The sequence below is a fragment of the Phascolarctos cinereus genome, unplaced genomic scaffold (assembly GCF_003287225.1).
Source record: "Phascolarctos cinereus isolate Bilbo 61053 unplaced genomic scaffold, phaCin_HiC Scaffold_3;HRSCAF=262, whole genome shotgun sequence".
Lineage (NCBI taxonomy): Eukaryota > Metazoa > Chordata > Mammalia > Diprotodontia > Phascolarctidae > Phascolarctos > Phascolarctos cinereus.
The window spans coordinates 81,148,799-81,164,510 of record NW_027555736.1 but is presented as its reverse complement, the minus strand read 5'-3'; the positions used below and the strand labels follow the sequence as shown (position 1 = coordinate 81,164,510).

At 36.9% G+C, this 15,712-nt stretch overlaps 1 protein-coding gene across 13 annotated transcripts in view; it reads left to right on the top strand.

The window, feature by feature from the left end:
• The window catches only part of PCGF5 (polycomb group ring finger 5), a 135,529-nt gene that overhangs the window by 98,175 nt on the left and 21,642 nt on the right, over nt 1–15,712 (top strand). For all 13 annotated transcript variants that reach the window (XM_078151004.1, XM_020964115.2, XM_020964113.2 and 10 more), the window contains one exon: nt 12,434–12,532. In XM_078151004.1, the coding sequence (XP_078007130.1) occupies nt 12,434–12,532 (99 nt within the window). The remainder of the gene's footprint in view (nt 1–12,433; nt 12,533–15,712) is intronic.

The window sequence follows — 15,712 nt, the reverse complement described above, 5'->3', positions numbered from 1 at the left end:
TCTTGAAGGGGGTGGCATTTGAGCCCAGCCTTCCCGCCTGCTACCCAAGACATCCAGTCATATTAAGGTGCCTTAGGTCATTGATACCACCTGGTGGCTAGAGCCAGAAATTGTTTGATTCAATCTCCTTCCTTACCCTGTACCTCCTCCCCTTTTTTCTCCGCAAGGAGTTTTCATTACAGTTGGGTCTTTCTTTCATACCTACAGCTCAGTTAATTTCATTTCAGACAGTCACTTTTTCATATATCTACATCTACCCTTTGATTCCTTTTCTTCCTTCCCTTCTCTTCTCTTTCTCCCTCACTTTTCTTCTCTCTCCATTTGAGTAAAAACAACAACAACAAAACACCCATATCCTGGCTGAGAAGCTTGAGAGTAATGCTGGTATGGAGAAGAGGAAAGCCATGAGTTTTGAATTGAAATAATACAGTAATGAATTAAATGTTAAAGAACCCGTGCCATTATCCTCCAGAGCCCTTGTAAGTACCTAAAAGGACCTTCTATATCCTCCACAAGTATCTGCTTTTTCAGCTATTAAAACCTGTCTTTCCTTACTCACCATCAACATAGAAAGCAATTTAAAAATAGATATTTCTTATTCAATTCTATTATTTTTACTCTTTAGTGAATAATATCACAATATTATATTTTCCAGTATTTCCTGTTACAAATGTATGGTATTTCAGTCTCTTGATAAAGGTAAAAAGACATTTTTTATCCATTTTGAAAACCAACCCTACATTTAAAAACTTATGTCTTTGGAAAATTATGCTTTGAGCTTTGAAACAGCCAACTTTGAAAAGAGTGGTCCTGGGAAAAGTTAGTTTATTGATTGTTAATGGAAAGGAGGGATATACCCTTTAACTTTGATTGTATGATACTAACATTGACCTTTATATTTGACCAAGGTTTTGTTGGCTTTCGATGTCTTTATATGATGGTTGTAGTTATTTTGTGTAGCATTTTGGGGGCTCTGCCTTCTTCTGTCTGTCACTTCATGCAAATCTTGTTTTTTTCTGAATTCTTAATACTTGTCATTCTTTGTAGCATAGTAACTATGTTACATTATATTAATATACCAACAGGAAAATTTGGGGGAAAAAAATTTATATCCATTCCTGGGAAGATGTCCAAGGCAAATTTAAAGCAAATGTACAGCAGCTCACTTTAGCATTGCGGAGCAATGAAGAAATAAATTCCAGTAAGAAGAACAGCTCTGGTTGAATTTTGACCATTTGTTTTTTGAAGTGTTCTGATTTTCCAAAATATGTGCCAAGTTTATAATTAAATGTTAGTTAAAATTTGTATTTTAAAACAGTCTAAATTACTTTTGTATTATCCATAACCCTGCTTCCTTCCACCATCATGAAGAGTTCACTGTTTATTATATCAATGAAGTGCAGCGAATCATAATCTGTAGGGTGTTTTAAATGAATAAGCTGCTCAAAGAATTTTTTTAATAATTTTGTCTGAACCTGTGGTTTTGTTGGCATAGGGAGTTCCCAGTGAAGAAACTCCCTCTACCTGTGCAGATTGCAGCTGTTCTGTAACTTGGATCCTTAAAGAGATGTTTGGGACTCTGACAAGAGACATGACCTGCCCACTGTCACATACCTACTGTGTATGGGAGAAAAGATTTGTACTCAGGCCTCCTTGAATTCAAGGCCAGTTCTCTATCCACTCTGCCAGGAAGCCTTTCTTGCCAATATTATTAACTTAAAATATCATGGCACTTAAAGATTAGTTTAATTGTCACAAGTAACAAGTTTATGAATTGTCTTTAAATGAGTTCAGTTAACTTTTTATGGAAAAAAATTTTGTACAGCTTTAAACTTGACTATGTTAATCTTAACCAGGTTTCTCACAGATAGTCAAGGTGATTAAGGATAGGATGGCGTAGACCATAATAGTTGGGGATAGAGTAATATAAATCACTATTAGAAGAACATTTTAATACATATGACCTACTGCCCTGAAGTTAACATCATCAGTCATCTCTGTATGTGATCCTCACCAGTATTATTATTATTGTCAGTACCTATTAGAATCTTAGAATGATTACCCAAGTAATAGACTGCCTGAAAGATAGAAGGTAGCAAATAGATTATGAAATAAGAAATATTAGAATGAAGCCAGAAGATTGAAATATTAGAAAAAATACAAGGGATCTACTGGGTTTTGTTTGCTTTTTTGGGTTTTCTGCAAGACAGTTGGGGTCACACAGTTGCCCAGGATCACACAGCTACTAAGTGTCAAGTGTCTGGTCTGAAACTGGATTTGAACTCAGGTCATCCTGACTCCAGGGCTGGTGCTCTATTCACTGTGCGACCTAGTTGCCATGATCTACTGGGTTTGTTTGTTTATTTTTGTTTTTAAAAACTGACCTGCAGAACAGATCTAAGAGAAACAAATTAAGAATCACCAAAGTTCTCTGAGTTGCAGATTGAAGCATTTTTTTCTACAACATGGTTAATGTGGAAATATCTTTTGCATTACTTCTCATATATATAATGGCTATCACATTTTTTCCCCTTCTCAATGAGTGGGGAAGGGGGTATAAGGAAGGAAAGAATTTAGAGCTGAAAAGAAAAGGAAAAAAAAATTATCAGAGTTCCCAAAAACCTTGATTGAACGAAAGGCTTGAATGCTATATTCCAAGACATCATAGAAGAAAATAGCCCATATCTATTAGAGCCAAAGGGCACAAGTGAAAATGAGGACTTCCTCTTAAGGTTGTAAAGTAAGAGGTCATAGAGCTTCCACATAGACCAAAGAGAAAAAAAAGTAAGTTGTTGGTGGCCAGAACTCTGTTTTCTATTGGAACCTCGACAGGAGCCACAAACAATTTCCAGTTGGGGATTGTGCAAGCAAAAGAAGGAAGATGTGGGCTAAGGCTACCAGAAGACGGAGGCAGGGAGGGTGGGTAAACTAGTGCCAGCCACTCCAGCTGGAATTGCAGTGGCATCTAGACAGTGGAGATATGGCCAAACAAGGTCTGCCTGTTACATTCAAGAGTGTAGGAGTGAATGCTACCAGGCTATGTAGCACAAAGTTCCAATTCAGAATTAGAGGCTGGAGATATGAGTAAACAGAAGAAAACCCAGAATACATTGGAGACATCGTATAGGTTAAGAGAAGCTCAAGAAGTAAACTTAGAAGAAGAGTCATAATTCCACAATACAAGTAGAGCCTCTAGAGAAAAGAATGGCTTAGCTACAAGGACTCCCAAGAGTGATTTTAAGAAATGCACAATGAAATGCAAGGAAGAGAAATAATTTGGAACAACAGGTAGAATTCCTTACCTAAGTAATGGACTTCCTGAAAAATAGAAGGGAGAAAATAGAATATGAGATAAGAAACATTAGAATGAAGTCAGAAGATTGAAATATTAGAAAAAACATGTTATCTACTTTTTTTTTTTACTGACTTACAAAACAGATCTAGGAGAAATAAATTAAGAATCATCAGAGTTCCTGAAAACCATGACCAAATAAAAAACTTGAATGCTATATTCCAAGAAATTATGGAAGAAAATAGCCCATATCTATTAGAACCTACTAGTTGCCTCCTGAAAGAAACCCTAAATTGAAAATACCCAGGAATGCTTTAGCTAAAATACAAGTATTCAAGTCCAAGGAAAATACTGCAAGCAGAAATATAAAAAGTTCAAGTACCAAGGGTCTGGATTATGCAAGATTTTATGTTGCAGCAACTTTAAAGTAGAAGAAGTCGTGAAATACGTACAACTCCAGAAGCCTGGAGATTAGTCAAGGTTAATACTCTTGAGAGGTTGATGGTCTGTCTGCACCTTCTGATAAGGTTAATGTGACATATATTTTTGGAATGCATTTGTATGACTTTATTTTACCTGGTTTTCCTTATTTGTTGTAAGAGGGCTTTTATTTTGTCAGAGGGGAGGGGAAAGGAGGAGATGACAGTATTAGAGATTCAGAAAGAAAATAAATTAGCATCAGTGAAACATTTTTGAAAATACACAGAAAAGAGAAGGAAATTCAGAATAAGAACACAGATCAGCAGGATGGTGTCACACTTCTGTGTTAACTTTAATAGAATAGGGCTAAAGATTGGACTTTTGAGGGGCAGCTAGGTGGTGCAGTGGTTAGAGCTCCAACCTTGGAGTTAGCAGGACCTGAGTTCAAATGTGACCTCAGACAATTGACACTTACTAGCTGTGTGACCCTGGGCAAGTCCCTTAACCTTGATTGCCTAAGCACAAAAAAAAAAAAAGATTGGACTTTTGATTTCATTGGTAAATGGATTTCTTTGGAGAAGAACTCCCTCTAACCATGAAGGGCATATCTTTGCAGTTTGCATTTAAACATGCTGTATGTAATAGTTGTTCATGTGCAATCCTCTTTTTTTCTTTATGTATTGAAATATTCATTTTTGTTGATATTAGATTCAAAATAAGGAACATTTGGAGAGAAAAGAATCTTAGAATATTAGAGATATAAGGGTTTATTTTACATCTTTGATGTATCTTTTCAAGCATATGTCCTCCCATTTCATTGTTATATATTTCTAAAGGTCTTGAGAGATGTCATATTATAAGTGCATATATGTTATGTTATATGTGTGTATATGTTTTTTTTTTCTGATTTAATCTACTAATTTTTTGTGCAGTGAAATGAGTCACCTTTCCTTCTTGAAAAGCTTTGTTTTTGTGACACTACCTCCCTTACTTTTTATTTTAGCTAACTACTAGCTTACCATTTTCTTTGGAAGTTTTTATTTAAAGTTTGCTAGCATCTCCCAGATCTTTAATATGTGTGGTGTCTCCTCTTGAAAGAACCCATCATTATATCACTTTAAGGATATAAGTATTCACAGATTACTTTGAAAACTCTAAAGCAATGTGTAAATGTGAGTCATTATTATCTTCTGTCAGCTTCTTGATATAGAAGTTATAAATCATTAAAACTCAGGACATAAAGATTGGCCATGCCCTACTCCATGAAACTCCTTCATACTGTATGCTATCTTAATTGTTCTCATCTGTCTCTCATTCACTTTTTTCTCTATGCCCATAACTGTAGGCAGCAACAGTATTAATTGAGCACTTTTCTGTATTCCTATGGTACAGAAATAAATTTAGGACATGGTCATTGTCTTCAAGAAGCATCTAATCTAATTGGAGAGACAAGACATGTTACAGAACAGCTAAGGTTTTGTATAATATAAATTTGATTTGATCATATCAAAATTATTGATACAGAAAATAACTGCTATTGGAAGTTATCAAAGAATAGTTACTAGTAGGTTTGAGGCAAAGTATTAACAAGATTTACGTAGGTTTGGGGAGCACTAAAGCAGTCTTCTGTGGAAGAGGAGGATCAAGGAAGAAATTAGAGGAGTGCTTTCCTGCTCTTACCTTTTGTTTTTCTCTTTGTATCCCTAGTACCTGGTTCAATGTCTGGCACAAATAGGCACTTATTGAATAAATGAATGGCTGTCTGCCAAAGACCGCTAGTTTTCATCAAATTCTTATGTCAAAAATTTTAGGCCCATTCAGATTACTTACCTGTAGCTGCTTTTTGGCTTATGAATTTCCTTGGAATATGGCATGTAGAACTAAACAAAATATTGTAGAATCACAGAATATTGAGAGTTGGAATACCAAAGGCTATCTGTAATAACTCATACATGAAAAGAATCCCTACTATAACATACCCAACAAATGCTCTTCCCATCTTGTTCTGGAAGACCCCCATGAAAGAGGAGCCTATTACTTCTCAAAGCAATTCATCCTGCCTCTGGACAGCAGCTCTAATTGTTAAGAGGTTTTTCCTGACAAAAATCCCTAAATTGGCCTCATTGCCATTCCTACCCATTGCTTTCGGTTCTGCTCCCTGGAGTCAAATGAACAAATCAAATCCCTCCTTCACATGACAGCCCTTCAAACTCTTGGAGACATGTGTTCCCCACTCCTTCCTCATACCCCTGAGTTTTCTTTCCTCCAGGCTAACTGTCCATAGTTCCTTTTAACTGATTTTCAGGACCCTCCAGTTTATCATTGGCTTTCTCAAATCATGGTACCCAGAGCTGAATAAAATATTCCAAATGAGATCTGATGAGGATACATATAGTGGGACTATCCCTTTCCTATTGCTGGAAGTTACCTTATTACCCTCTTTTTAAAAAAAAATGTTTTTATTGATAATTGTCTGTTCCTTATATTACCATAGTATCCCCAGTCTCCTTTCCCCTCCCAAAAAGACATCCCATATAACAAGTAGTATTTTTTAAGGAAAAAAAAGTTAATACAAATAATGTAGCCCAAGATTGCATTAGATTTTTTTTTTTGCTTGCCAGTTCACGCTACTGATTCATATTAATCTTGGCATCCATTAAAACCCACAGATCTTGTTGAGAACATCTGTTGTCTATCCATGCATCTCCTGTCTTATGCTTATGAAAGTGTGTGTGTGTATATGCACCCAAGAGTAAGATAATTCCCATTGAATTTCATCTTCCCCTCTATGCTCTAGCTTGTCGAGATCCTTTTGGATTCTGTCATTGAGAATGTCAACTATCCCTCATAGCTGGATGTCATCTGCCAATTTGATTAGCTTTCTACCTGTGCTTTTATCCAGTTCTTTGATAAGGGCCAACCACAGATCCCTGAACAATGTGGACTGTTCTGAACAAAGTATAGTGCCGCAGTGTGCCCTACCCGCTGGACATTATGTCTCTTAATGCAGCCTAAAATTTCTGCAGCTTTTTTTGATGCTATGTCATCTCATATTCTAAAATCCCCAGGCACAGATCACTAAGGTGCTCTGCTAGATACTTCATTCTTAACATCTTAACCACTTAACATCAAGCCGTTAATGACTATTCATTGGGTTAACCATTCAAACCACTCTCAGTCTGTGTACCTGTCCTGTCAAGCAGTCCATGTCATTGCATCTTTCCCACAAGGATGCCTTCTTTACTCTCCATAATTGTTTCCATCTTCTACATGCATGTTAAAAATATTAATTGATTGATGAGCATTTTTATTGGTCTCTTTAGACAACTTTCCCTTTTCCTTCTTATTAGAATTGTTTCTGTTTGTGATTTCAGAATTTTGTTCTAGACTGACTATCCCCAGAAGAATTTTAGGCATTGGAATCTAGCCTGTTCTTTCTCTGATTCCTTTGAAATCTGTTCTCTAAACTATATCTGGCTTCCCTTTCCTTCTTTTGACATATTGTAAAATGTATTAGATTTCTTCCTCATCAAGATTTCAGTTGTTTCCTTTTCTGGACATAAGAACCAAGTCCAGAATAAACGGTTAAATTTTAAACATGTATTAAAAACCTGTTATGTGTAGAGCATATTCTTGCTTCCTAATTTCTGGGAGTTTACATTCAACATGTACATAGATGAGTAAGGGAGTACTAACTCCTGGGGAATCAGAAAAGGCTTTGTGTAGAAGGCATACCTGAAATGAGCCTTCTAGGGAAAATACATTTAAAGAGATAGCCTATTTGAAGGCATGGAGGTAAAAGATGGGGTACTAACATTCAAGAACGTTTAATAGTCCAGTTGGACTCAAATATAAAAACATGAAATGTTTCATGTTTGGAAAGTCAGAGCCAGATTAGACTGTGGAAGTCTTTAAATTTCAAGCTGAATAGTTTGTATTTTATCCTAGAAGAAATAGAAAGCCGCTGATGATTTTTAAACAGAAAGATGTCTTGTGCCATAGGAAGATTATTTTTGGCAGCTATGTAGGGGAATGGATTGGAGAAAGGAGAGCCTAGAAGCAGGGAGATGAATTAAGAGGCTGTTAGTAATCCGAATCAGAGTTAATGAAGTATAGGATAGTAAACCATTTAAGTGGAGAGATGGTAATAGATGTGAAAGATGTGATAGTTGTAGAATTGCCAAAACTTAACAACTGGTTGGATATAGGCTGGAGGAAAGGGAAGAGTCAAGGATCATTTTGAGTTTTTGAACCTGGGGTGGTGGTAGCCTCAACAGAGACAGGGAAGTTTGAAGGAAGGCTAATCTTGAGGGGAAGAAAAGTTCCATTTAAACAGTTTAGTTGAGATGATGGTGGGATAGCTAAATGGACGTCTCTTCAAGGCAGTTGGCAGTGCCGACTTGAACTGAGGGAAAAGATTAAAGGTGAGATAAAGATTTGAGAGTCACTTGCGTAGAGACCAGAGTCGAGCTGATTTGATTACCAAGGAAGAGAGTGTAGAAAGAGGAGGCGCTCAAGGCAGAACCTTGGATACCAATTCATGCGAGGTGGGAGATGGATGAACTAGCAGAGCACAATAAAGAGGAGCAGTCATCTTGATCGATGTTTTGCCTTCTGTCTCCATTAGTAGGGCAGTGCTGGACACATGATAAGCATTTGGCAAATGAATTTTGAATGTCCGTCATGTTTCATTGATGGTTAAGCACAGTTTTGTAGGGTAATGCATCTTGAGTTTCTTTGCTCTTAAGAACCCATTATTCTTGCCCCTTCTTGAGTTTCTGGTGGGTGCAGAATAATGTTGTGTTACTTGAATTTCCTTAATATTTGAATGTCTACCTTCTGGTCACTTGTAAAATATTGTTGTTTGTTAAATTTAACATGTGCATTTTGGAGTTAGCAATGTAGGACTTTTTTCCTGGATGCAGTCTGTGGATTTTTCCAGTTAGCATTTTGTTTTCTGTGCTTAGAAGCTCTAGCTAGTTTTCTTTCATTATTTCTTGCATTTATGGTATTCAGGTTTTTTAACTGGTCATGTTCTTTTAGACCTTTAATCCTTAAGTTATCTCTATGCATCCTGTGTTCTAGGTGGTTGTTTTACTTTTATAGAAATCATGTTTTCTTTTAATGAAACTGCTTTTTGCTTTTTTCACATTGTCCTTCATGTCTCTGTACTTATATTTCTTTTGTTTTATTTAATAATTTATTTTTTCCCAGTTACATTGTATTTGCACTTCTAATCAGCTGTTCTCTCTTTTGTTTTTCAGTAAGATTTACATTGTGGAATTAAGTTTTTCTAACCTTCCAGTTATTTCTGTTGTATAGCCCATCATTTCAGCTTTTGAGATTTTTATTTCCTGCTTGACCTATTTAGGAACATCCTGCTATGGCTCCATGCTCTCTTGAGAATCTACAGGGAGCTCTGCCTCATCAGTTTTAGTCTTTTTTCCCTTATATTCTAATACTGCATGCTTGCTTTCTCACTCCTTCCCCTGTGATGGTGGTTTTCCTAGAGATTAGACTTCAAAGCTAGCTCAGACTATTCCCACGCTGAGAAGTTCACTTTTTGCCAGCTTCCATCTCTACTCCAAGTAACTTCTGCGGGGACAGAACTGGCCACTACCTAGATACCCGTCTTTTTTTCCTTCTTACCTGACGGAGCCTCCTACAGACGCTGCAGGTCCCTCAGCTCCTCACTTCTCTGGCTGGCTTCGCTGCCACACTGCAGTTCAGGCAGAGCATTCGGGTGGAGAGAGACATAGTTCAGTTTAGAGAATGCTTAATAAGCCCTGTAGAGATTAGGAATCGTACTTCTCTGATGTAAGTTCGACAGGTTGTTTCCTCGTTAAGATTCTTAGTGTCTTCAGCTATGGAGACGGCAGAACTGCTTTATGTTTTTCACATAATTCCTACTTTGGAGAGGTTTGAGAAGCAAGAATTGGGGAAAATGTCTAATCCTCCATCCCAAAAGCCACATGATTTTTAAGAGAAGTGAATACTGGGTATTCCCTGAACTATTCACTAAAGCATACTATTCAAGCCTTTTATTTCATCCTGTTCCTCTGAAAGATAATTTTTATATCGTTGACATTCTACCTTCCATCTCAGTTACCTTATCTTTATGTATTTTCTCAGTCTCATCATTTTTTTAATTTTGTTGAGTTTTTCTTCTTCCTCTTTGTTTTTGTGTCCTAAATCTGTCATTTTATTTTTCCTACCATCCACAGTTTTGAAGATTTTTCTGTTATGTGTTCTAAATGCCCTCCTCTCCTGTTTGTCTTACTAATTTCTTGGAGAGTTCTACCTTCAATACTGTTTTCTACCTTTATATCTCTTAATTCTGCTGTTGTTCTTTTTAGCCATTCTGAAGATTCTTACAGCTACTATGTTCTGTTTTCTGGAAGAATATATTCTAGAAGTTTACCTTTCAAGACTTTCTAAAAGGGTTTTCTTCCTCCAGAGAATGTGTTAAGTGTCTTGGCTCCCTTTCTTGCATGTTTGCTTGGCTTTTTTCCCTTTCTTTTTCTTTTGCTCAATCTTTATTGGCTTTACTATGATGCTCTTATATTTAGCCTTCTTATTTATCATCAATCCGATTCTCTTTTTGTTAGAGATGTTTATAACAGACCTAAAATTGTTAGTTCTTCCTCCTCCCCTGGCAAAATTTGCTTTTGTGGAGGGTATGGGCTCCAGAGTGTTTAGGGAGTGTTAAGCTAAGCTCTGAGGTGTGAACAGGTTAACTGAACCATTAACAGCACTCAGTTCCTGGCTGAGGACCCAGCCATGGAGGAAGGCTTTTCCTGTCCTTGAGAGTACAGTAAAACATAGTTCATGTTAATTTGTGTTTTCGAGTCAACATGTGGCCAGCATTCTGTTCTGTTTGAAATCTGTAGGGTTATGGGTTATTTTCTGGGTCCTGGCCTTGCCTATGCAGATGCACAGCCTTAGCTGTAAAGGAACTCGTGAGTGAAGTTCAAATACTGGACATGGCCTGGGACCATGAGGTAGCTGGGTCAGGAGTTTGGTCTAGGACCTGCTGTTCGGAAGCAGAAGAGCACTGATCCTGGAACAGGAGTAGTGTGGAGGGAGGAAAGGTTACAGCACAACCTAGGTCCAGGATCAGGGCTCTTTGGCAGAGGAAGAATTGGGTCACTGGTGCTGGGCCTGTCCTGGAATCAGGGTTAGCCTGGACCCAGGCACACGTTGGTCTTGGGTCTTAGAACAAAGTAGATAGAGAATTCTGTTTTTCCCCTCCATTAACTCTGATTCTCTGTGGAGTCAGAGAACATGGATTCAAATCCCCATCTCCGTTGCTTACTGTCTGTGTGACCTTCTCTGTAATGTCAGTTGTACTGGATCTCTTTTTATTTGAAAACAAATACAACTCTTTAAAACTCATTTTAGCGGAATATTTATAGCAAAATACATCCCAAGATGTTGTTGTTGTTGTTGTTTTATAGTAAATGCTTGCTGATTGACACCTTTGTGTAGTTATCCTTTACAAAATTGGTGAAACTGTCACCTCAGTTACTTCCTGGTCAGTTTCTTAGCATGTGTGTAAACACAGTGATTTGTGGGAAAGTACTTTCTCCACCAATATAGATTGCACATCCTCCATGCCTTTGTAGACAATCTTAATGAGTTATATAATGGAAAAAAATTAACTACTTAGTGACCAACTCGTAAGCCTTTTTGAACCTAGTTAGTCTGGCCCTCAGATGACAGAGACACAGACTATCACTAGGTCCATGACTTAAGATTTTCCAGCTTGTTAAGCCCTGACAGAACCTGCCCTCTATTAGCATTGCATTGAGTGTCACCTCCATGCCTCTGTGAAGTAGCACAGTAGAGCTTTAGTGGACAAAATAAATGCAGGGATGATGGCATACTGTAGACTGACCCACTTAAGAGACTGAAAGATTTCTTGTTTTGACCTACAGTACCTCATTCATGTTAAGTTTCCGTATTCTAGTAATGTCATAACTTTGACATTAGTGTGACTTGCCTGCAGAAATTGAGGGCCCTCAATTAGCCTGAGAATGAGAGGAGCAGACCAGTTTTAAGTTGAAAAAAGAGTAGGTCAAAAAATTATTTTATCATTCATTTTACAGTGTGAGTATTATATATAAGGACCAATTCTCAGTTGTCATTAACTTCCAGATTTATAATAGTAATAAGTTACTGATGAGAGAAAAGGTAGAGAGTTGGTTGGTTGTTTATAACTTCACAATAATTGACTCCCAGACCCCATACGGTCCTTGAAGCTTCTTTCTTATTTTGGTATCATATCGTATTACAGGGATAAATGAGATAACCTTCTCATAAGATGTTCTTGATTCTTGGAGAATGATGGATTTGACAATTTTCTTTGGTAGTCTCTGGGAGCTTTTTAGCTATCTTCCCTCAAATATAGAGTGACTTCTTTAACAGAATGTCTGAACATTCAGTTTCCATTTCCATTTGTAATGATTTTCCTAACTAAAAAAGTATACTCTTGGGAAATCGTATTGTGAAATGTAAACTGAGAAAAAGGCATTAGTAAGGGAAGCAGCTTCCAAGTACTGAAGAGCTACCTTAAAAAAAGTTCAAAATTAAGAGAAGTACAAAATTAATTCTTAAATGATTACCAATAAATATGGAACTAGCCTTCCTTTAAGCAGTATAATTACTTTAACACAAGTAAGGTAGTGTGTTTTGACTAATTGTGTAATTTATTTCTATCAGGGTTTAATGAAGAAATTTATCCGATGTTCTACACGTGTGACTGTGGGAACTATTAAAAAATTTCTAAGTTTAAAGCTAAAGCTTCCAAGTTCTTATGAGGTAAGTTGAAAAGTCATGTCTTATGACGTTTTGTGTATATCATTAATCTGATTTAAACTAAAATTATAATTAAAGATAAAATTTGGTAACATATTTTAAATTTTCAACATTTTATTATTTTTCTGGGTTTTTTTCCCCCCTAGTTGAGTAGGATAATTTTAGAGAATACTGAATTCTGTTTGTATATTTCCTAGTATGGTCACACTGGAACTTTGAGAAAACTTTGTTGGTGTTTGGTGAATAAAAGAATAGTTTTTAGTAGATTTAATCTTAAATGGTCTTCAGATAAATAACTTAGTTTAACTGTTGTAGGTTATCACACATTTTACACAGTTTCCCTTTTGCCTTTGTTAGTTGCAAAGTAAATGAATTTCTGTTCTGAACTTTGGTTTTGGGAATCTGGATTTCAATTTTATTCCAAAAATAGATTGAAGTTTTTTTGGGGGACACGTCCCTAGACTTTTTGTGATCTGTAATATTCTCAAACCCCTCTTTTCCTCTGCAGTAAGAAAAGGGGAAGCTTTCCTAACTTCCAGATATGGAGAAATATTGTAAAAAACTTTTAACAGAGGACCCTTTAGGTCTTCAAGTGCAGCTCTTTGACTGAATCCAAACTTCACAGAACAAACCCCCTTAATAAAAGGATTTGTTCTGTAAAACTTGGACTCAGTCAAAAGGCCACACCCAAGGACCTAGAAGGGCATGTGTGACCTCAAGGCCGCAGGTTCTCCATCCCTTCTCTAATAGAATCGATTTTGAGATGATTCTGATTAGGATTGTCACGAAACTCCAAGCAGAGAGGAAACACTCACCTCTGAGTTGACCTTGCCTCTCTTACTCTAGGTTGTTCTATAGGAAACTGATCCAAGGGGCAGTTTCTCAATCTCAGTATCTTGGCTCAGATCTAGAGCCTCATACCTTGTTGCTGCCATCCAAAAGTAACTTGCAGAAAGCATTCCTAACCTTTCAGACCTATTCATTAGTATCAAAGAAAGCATTAATTTTATCCTGTTTTAGTATCATAGAACTTAGAGATAAAAAGGACCTCAGATCGTCTAATGCTCAGTCCCCTCATGTACATGAGGAAACTGTCCCAGAGAAATGAAATCACGGATCCAAGGTTTACAGCAGTCCTAATATTTTTGCGGGTTTTTTTGCCAACTCTAAATATATGTTGTCTTTGCAATAGATATCTATGTATCCCAGGGATTTCTTAAAGGATCAGCACTTCTGTAGTCACTATGTGTGGTAATACAGCACTTTTTATTAAAAATCTCAAACTATGTAGTTTTAATTTGATTTTCCTTAGGCCTTTCAAATAAAGGAGGATTTTACCATACTTGATTATAATGTGACTTTAGTCAAAAGGCTTAGAAAATATGCTTGATGTTTTAGGGGAAGGACGGTGAGGGGATTTTGAGAAACTGGTGGGGAGATAATGTAACCAGATTTTGGTGACAATGTTACTGTACCTTCAGGTGCTTCGTCCACAACTTTTTTCTTCACTTGTTTGAACAAGTGCCATTGTTTTTTATTGATCCCTACGGTGCCCAATTCCCTCAGCTTCTGAAAAATGCTGAATGTATTCAAAACACGCTGTGATTTCATGCTGTGGCTTGAACTTTACGTCAAAGTTTATTTACCTCTTCAAGGATAAGGAGGTAGATAAATTATATTTTTGGATGTGTAGTTTAAAATTTGGGCCATTTGTTAGAAAACAAGATCCTAGAAAGATGATTTTTTTTAATTTTAAAAAGCTATTAAAATAAACATGCAGAATCTTAAATTTTAAATGAGTACAGATGATTTTCAGAATAGAAATTGATTATTTTCTAAAAAATAGGTTGGTAAATTGATTCTTTGGAATCTACTACCTCATGAAAACATTTCTTCATGGTGATTAGAAAACCTTTCCTAGGTTTGCCAGGAACCCCCACAAAAACCTTTGACCCATAATGTACCTAAATTTTAAATACTGTATTAATATACAGCTGTGAAACTCAGGTACCAGGTATGGCAGAATGTTGGGAATTCTGTCTTGGTATGCCAGGAACCACATCTCTAAATCCCAATACCCTAGCAGTGGAATCATTAACTCCCTTTTGCATAACCCCACCCAGTGAACAATGGAACTTGACATTCACACAACCCCAAGTCACTGGCTCCTGGCTCTTAGAGTGTAAGGAAGACACTTAGGTTGAGCTTCTTTCATAGGAAAACAGTGGTTTTTCCAACTCAGAGGAACAGTGGTGATTGAGCAGGTAGAGAAAATAAGATAAAGGGTAAGGTAAGAAGTAGTGAAAAGGAGTAAAGTGAAGATTTCAGACAAATACTTCAGTGGATGAAGAAAAAGGGATGATGTGGGAGGGGTGATGCAAAGGGGTAATTAAAGGCAGCAGTGGGTTCTGTGTTTTTCTTTCCTTTCACCTTGAGTGCTTCAGATCTCTCCTGGGGCCAGAGACTAGAGAGAAGAGGAGCCCCTAATGATCCATAGCCCAAGAGAGATCATGTTGATAGCAGACGGGACGTTACCTCTTCTTCCTCTTTCCTTTTACTTCTGGTCTGGTACAGTGGACCCTCTCGTTGACTAGCCCTGCTGTGAGTTGAGTAGAAGGGACTTGGGTTCCTGATGAGTCTAGAACTATAGATAGAACTAGACAATATCTTTGGATCGTATCTTGTAGTGGGTTGGGAGCCTGCTGCCTCGACCCCTGGCTGTAGTCCCTTTATGTAGTAAATGAGGACACTGAAGTGTAAGATGAGTTTAAGTAAGATTGTGGTATGACTCAACTACTTATGTTAATTTATCTAGGGATAATTCTAGAATTTTACCAGAAATCTCTAAAATTCCACAGAACATTAGATTTCTGTATACTTTTTCCAGATCAAAACTTATGAGAAATAAATGTCCTATCAAAGGTTAGGTAGCTAAAGAGACCTAAGTGATAAACCTAGAAATCACCAGAGGTACCTGTTTGTGCTAATTAAAGATTAATCACAAAAAGATGCTAGAGACAGCACTAAGATTTCATGACAAAAGGAAATTATAAAGGTAAGTTGTATGGCCAAATACTGTGAATAAATAAACTTAAGATCCAAATACAGGAGGGCCAGATAAACAACTATACTATACAGTAACTTGACATAGCTTCTATTTATCTGAGATAATAATATCATAGT